The 6,324-nt window shown below is 45.2% G+C and overlaps 1 protein-coding gene across 1 annotated transcript in view; it reads right to left on the minus strand.

Moving 5' to 3' along the window:
• Positions 1–5,684: 5,684 nt before the first annotated feature.
• CDHR5 (cadherin related family member 5) overlaps positions 5,685–6,324 on the minus strand; it is an 11,569-nt gene continuing 10,929 nt past the window's right edge. Inside the window, exon 14 of the mRNA XM_029086048.1 lies at positions 5,685–6,263. Coding sequence (XP_028941881.1) covers positions 5,685–6,263 — 579 coding nt within the window. The remainder of the gene's footprint in view (positions 6,264–6,324) is intronic.

Raw genomic sequence — 6,324 nt, forward strand, 5'->3', positions numbered from 1 at the left:
GGGGCATCATGGGAATTGTAGTTTCCCCTCAGGCGGCTCGCGCCGCCGCAGAGCGCGCAGGGGGAAATCCATAATTAATTTTATAATTAATCACGTTATAATTCCTCTCATCTAAAAGGCAGCTGTCGCCACAAGGAACATTTCGGCATCGTCCTTCTCCTCGCATGCGTTCCCACCGTTTTCCTTGCTCAGCTCTGGTGCTCGTCTGACCTGAGGGCGGCTCTGCCAACGGCCCAGATCTGCTGATGTCTCCAGGTTATTTCTCTGACAGAAAAACAAAGTAATTCTGTTATTTTATCTGAAGGGAGCACTCCTTTCAGCATGCGTCTAGCCATTAGCTCGGCTTGGCTGTCCCAGAAACCTGCACTTTCCAGGTATCATGCTCTGAATGAATATTTTCTGCTCTGCCCGTATTTACATGGCATAGGCATGTCCTCAGAGTCAGCAACCTAATAACCTGGCTGAAGTGCTTTACAGCTCCCCACACTAGTTTCAAGTTGTTCTTCAGCATTGGCTTGTGTTCCTGTAGGCTAACTGGAATGAGTTAGGACTAGTTGTTTACCTCTCTTTAGGTGAAAGTTGAGATTTTAAAAAAATACAATATCTTCAGGGTCTTAAATGTACAGATGTCTTGCTCCCTTCTGCGTTTTATATCTGCAAAAACTGAAATATGAGGCAGCCAAAAAAAAATTGCCTTAGACATAGACAAAAATTTCCTGTGAGTGATATAGATTAGCTGCCTGCTATTATTGGAAAGGTGATCAATAAAAAATATATTTCTCATAAAGAAAGTTAAATATTTCATCAGTAAAAAGTGATTTTTTCCCCTCACAACTGACCTTAGTAACTCACAGACTCAGAAGGAATTTTTGTACTCACAGATTGAATGTAATAATCACCCCTCACTGTATAGATACTCGATAGCTTTCATATCAGTAAAAGTCCTCTTGTGAGCGCAGGCATGCAAAGTAAACATAAAAGATAATCACAGCCCAATATTTGGGTTGTTCAGGGGAGTTTTGAGGAAAGATGTCTGTATAAAAGGCAAACTGTGGTCATGTCATTGACGGGTGATTGCTTCACTAAATGTGTAAGAAATCATGAAATACCTGAAAGGGATACAGAACCAAATGTGTGTGCTGCAACATAACAGCTAACAGAGATAAGAGCACTAACACAAAACTAAATCTAACAAAATATCCTTAAATTTCATTAAAATCCCAACTTTCTACAACAGTGACTGACTTGGAGGACAGTCCTCTGGGTTTGAGTTGAATCAAAGTTTTCTTTTTTTAATCGTATATAAACACAAGTCTTAGAACATGGTATTTTTATCTGGTCAGATGGTAGTGAAGGAAATCTTGTGAAATCTTGAGTGTAAGTCAGTGAGTTTATGTGATTTTCTGATTTTATAATGTAAAATTTTACTTTGTTGAACCACAAACAGAGGAAAGAGGCATTAGGAGGAAAACTTCTTGCATGTATGGAAAGAACAGACAGTTTTGATTGAGGAATGCAGATGTCCCACCTCCACTAAATCTTTGTTGTTGTTTTCAGTCTGTTTCAGCTGCTGTCTTTGGTTCATTTCCTCTTTCGGTTTGTCCCCTCTTTTAGGAGCAAAAGATGGGATTATACTCTCTGAAATACAATTTCTATCTAAGTATTGTAACTGGGTCACTACTCTCCACAGGTCATTTCTGCAAACTCAGTTTTTGTTATAGTTCTAGACCTGTTCCTCTGAATCTCTGAAATGGCTTTGTTTTTATTGATTGGTTAAAATATGTATTTATAAAAACTAAAGGCCATAATTTGCTTAAAGTCCATGTGATGGAGTTGATCCCATTTTTTTTTTAAGTTTCCATTTACAGGTCTGCTGAGGTGAGTTTTACTTTTCTGAGAACTCAGTAACCATCTAATGAAAAAATAAATTGTACAAACCAGAATAAAATTGAAATTACATTTTTAAAGGAAAAATAATCCCTTCTGGATCTAAAGACACTGTATATCCAAGGCAAATCAGGTTAAAACAGGTCTTCTACAGCTCACAAGTGATCATTTGGAAGCTGTTCTTTGGGATCAAGAATAATTTGGATTATGTGATTGAAGAGATCAGGATTCATTATTGCTTCAGAAAAATGCTAGATAGTTCTGGTATCCCACATACAAAGAGGACAGGTCTCCAGTTCTGTTCCATGCCTTCAAAACTAAGCCTAAAAGTGTCCTCTGCACCCTCATTAGCCAATATACCAAACCCATTTTTCCCTTGGAGGTAGAAAAGGCAAAAGGATGCCCTTGCTGTCAGCTGTGCCAGTGAAGACTTGGTGGGATCTGTGAGGATATTCAGTTCAAAATGGGGACAGAATTTGAGCTAGCAGAAATGGAGTTTCAGACACCTGGGATTTTGTTTGTTTCTGTTACTTCCTGAAGGTAAAATGTCTGTATTTTACTTGATTTTTCAAATTCCCTGCTTGTGTCTGCTGATTTCAATTCAGCTTTACAGTTTTGCCTGGCAGCCACGAAGGGACGTTGCTTTGGCCAAGGATGAAAATGAAACTGCCACTTCTTAGGTGGTTACTCCAGGAGAGGGTGCTCAAAGCTCAAGAACGTCAGGAGCATCCTCTCCCTTGGCAGCTGAGTCCTCTCTGCGATGCATTTCAGGCTCCTTTCAGCTTCCAGCTGTAATCTCAAATCCAGATTTACCACTGTCACATTGAAATTACCGTTTTCCCCCTGCAGATTTGTTGAAAACTCTGAACATATTTTCCTGTCCTATTAAGCCAGGGTTGTACTAATGGTGGATCAAATTTCTTAAGCACTTACATGCCTTTCAGTCCTGCACAGAAATGTAAAAACCAGGGCATGAAACTTTATGCCTGTCTCAGAAAAGTCATAGTGCTCCTCATAATACTCACATCTGAACCTGTTATATTGATTTAAAAGCTTACTGAAACACTTTTTCTTTATTTTGCTTTGTCAAAAGTCTTCTGATGGATCCAAACAATTTTACAAACACATTTCTGTCACTCAGTATATTTGTCTTTCTCATATAAATGTTTATAAATGAGCATGATTGTTGTACAATAATGCAAAAAGTTAGTCAACCTTCCCAGCCTAAACAGACAAACAAATCACTACAACAGAGAGAACAAAAGGAAGAAGTGCCCAAAACCTCTTTTGAGACCCAAGTTTGGAAACAGGATGTGGGGTCAGGGGAGTGGTGGTGAGGATCAGCATCATCAGTGATGGCTCAAGAGCATTTTCCCTCGGTCCCTCCTGCCCATCCAGGGGCAGGCAAAGGAAGACAGCCCCCAACCTCCTGCTATGCCCCCCTCAGCACCATCCTAACCCTGGCAGCAGTACCTCAAAAATGGCATATTCTTGGCACACAGCAAGCTGGTGGCAGGCTTTGGGATCTTTAGCCTGAGGTGAAAAAAAGCAAATGAGTAGAACCACTCGAGCTTCACCCACCCATCAGCAATCCTGTGAGCAGTAGCAGCACGGGGGGCAGGCTGGGCTCTGCCCTCACCCTTGCTGGTGGCTGAAGATGTTGGGCCAGCAATTAGCAACTGTTGGAGGGTTCTCAGAGTCCCAGGGGAAATGTTTGCTGGAGATAACCCTGAGCTGCTAGAGGAACAATGCTTACATGGCAAACACAGGGCGTGCTCCCCACCCTCCCCTATCAGGTGAACTGCACTTGTGATTTCTGGGCAAACAGCTTTATTGCAGTAAGGACGAAAGCTTTCCACATCTCAGTCTCCACCTTCTGCAAAAGGGCAGCTCCTGAAGTCCTCACAGCAAAGGCAGCGCTCCTCAGAGAACAGAGAGCAGAACTGAGCACTAGCAGCACCGGGACAGAGAGAGGTACAGAAATCAAGTATGGATCAAGAGGATAAAAACCTCCTTGGAAACCCTTTGTGCTTTGGTGTACGTGCAGATCCCAGCAGCCACACTTGGGTTTGTCTGGGCTAATGGCAGCCGTGTGGAGATTGGCTCGTAGGGAAAAGGCAGGATTATTTATTGGCTTTTCTTCTCTACCATGAGACTTACCTTGTTGCAGTCCTGTGCTGTTGTGCTAAGCTGTGAAAGAGAGATAAACAGCTGTGACCCAAGCTCCTTCTGCTGCATCCCTGTCTGGGACACTCCTACAGAAATTAAACACTCAACAGCCCGCGCCTGCTCTGTAACTACCCCCAGAATGAGAAAACCAGGAGCAGCACAGAATTTGTGCTGATAGATCAGAAGATGCCAATGCACACAGCCCTACACTCAGCCAGTGAAAATCAGCTCGGCTTTTGCTTGCCAGGTAGGGGAAGAGATTGGTTGGTGGGAAGGGTAAATCTAGACCAGAGTGTCAAACACTTTACTCCCCACGCTACCTGACAGTGGTGTGCTCACTGTACTGAACCAGGGCGCTATGGCAGGACCATAATTGGAGGCAATATTGCTGAAAGAGGAGGGAGGATTGAGGGAGGAGGGCTCCAACATGCTAGGGCACTGTCCTCCCAGGAAGTCAATCCAGAGGTCAGCAGGCGTTCCAGCTCAAGCCTGGACTCATAAGCCACGTACAGCAGAGCTGACTTGCTCTCATCAAACCACCTCTGCTCTCAGGCTGAGCTCAGCTCTAGATGAAGCTTGAAAGATGGTCCTACCAGCAAAAAAACCTTGTGAATGGAGAAAGCAGCATGCAAAGGGTTGACATCTAAGACAAGACAGGAGCAGAGAGGCAGCAGTGACATCTGGCACTTGGAGGCAATACTGACCTCCACCTTCAGCAGCAATGGTAAAAGTGACACCTTCAGCCCTGTTGGACAGGGGAAACAATGGGAAACTGTGCCAACCCCACACCCAGCACCTCTGGAATGACACCTCTGGCTGCCAAAAGCCCAAGGAGCTGGAAATACCCCCAGGTCCTACCCAGGAGCTCTCCTTTTCCCTGACAGATAGGAGACAGACAGCTAAAGAAGTACTGTGCAATTAGTGGTTTTATGACATAGAAAAATTGATGACAAAGTCCTTCAGTGAAGCACGTGATGAGTCCTTGCTTACCAGTGACAGAGGGAACAGCAGCTCCTGAGCACGTAAACTCCTGGCTGCTGGCAGGACGGGGACCGTGGTGGCACATGCCAGCTGCTTGTGCTAGGAGCTCAGTCAGGCACAGCGGAGAGCAGAGCCAAGCCCTGAAGTGAGCTCCTGGGTACAGTCATATGAGGAACTGCAGGGACAGGGCGACTCGCGCTGGCTCACGCCCTGCAGCTGGCACCAAGCTAACACCCTGAAGGGAGCAGCCAAGCAGTCACTGCTGGCTGATTCACCCACCACGGGGAGGTGAGCACTGCGTTGTTCATCGCTACCGTGAGCTGGGTGAACTGCTCCAAAGTCAGTTCAGCTCCGTCGCTGCTGGACCTGCAGCCAGCTTGGGAAATGTGATGGGAGGGGCCCCAAGGGGAACAGATAGGAAGGTGGAGACATGGGACATGTTCCTCTCACCCAAAATCCTAAGTGATATTTCAAGGTTTCACTAAAAGGTTGAATCTCTGCCGGCTTTAATCCCTGCATTCAGACAAGCAGGTCAGACAACCTTGCCCTCCTGCACTCCAGTTTCCCCCTGAGCAGAAAGATGGGCTTTGTGTCAGCAAAGCAGCTGAGATTCCCCATTTCTTGAGGAGAGAGCAGGCCTATTTCCATTATACATGGTTGTCATCTTCTGTCACTGCATCTGTGCGAGACATCTTGACTATCTCTTCTGCAGCTGGGGGCGATGAGCCCTCTGAGGCAAAAGAGATTCCCAGCCCTCTGTGGTGATCATCTTTGTCATAATCTTCTTCCTCCTCCTCATTCTTTTGCAGATCTTGGTCACTGTCATCATCACTATCTGCTCCATTGTCCTCAATCACTTCAACCTTCTCTCCAGCATCTGGATCCACATCAGTCTTAAACCACACAGCTTTGTAGCCGTCATCTGTCACGTGCCTGTCTGTCTTGAGGATAGACTTCACTTCTTTCTCATGCTCAGCCTCTTCTTTCACTTCTTCCTCTTTCTCTTCCTGGTCAAAGAGGATGGTGGAAGCTATGGAAGCCTTTGGGAGGCCATTAATTTCTTCTGCATTGGAAGAGGGCAAGGAAAGCGCTGGCTGCTCTAGTGTTTCTGTCATCAACTGAACACTGTCATTTTCTGACGCCTCATGCTGCTTGGTGTTCACATCTGGGTGTTCTTCTTGCTCATAAGATTGGTTCTGGTAACCCCCGGAGATTTCCTTGGAGGTCTACAGGAGGAAAGACATTTTGTGACGGTAGAGAAAGGAAAAGAAACAGGGCAGGGCAAGA

The sequence above is a fragment of the Antrostomus carolinensis genome, unplaced genomic scaffold, assembly GCF_000700745.2.
Source record: "Antrostomus carolinensis isolate BGI_N321 unplaced genomic scaffold, ASM70074v2 scaffold37177, whole genome shotgun sequence".
NCBI classification, from domain to species: domain Eukaryota; kingdom Metazoa; phylum Chordata; class Aves; order Caprimulgiformes; family Caprimulgidae; genus Antrostomus; species Antrostomus carolinensis.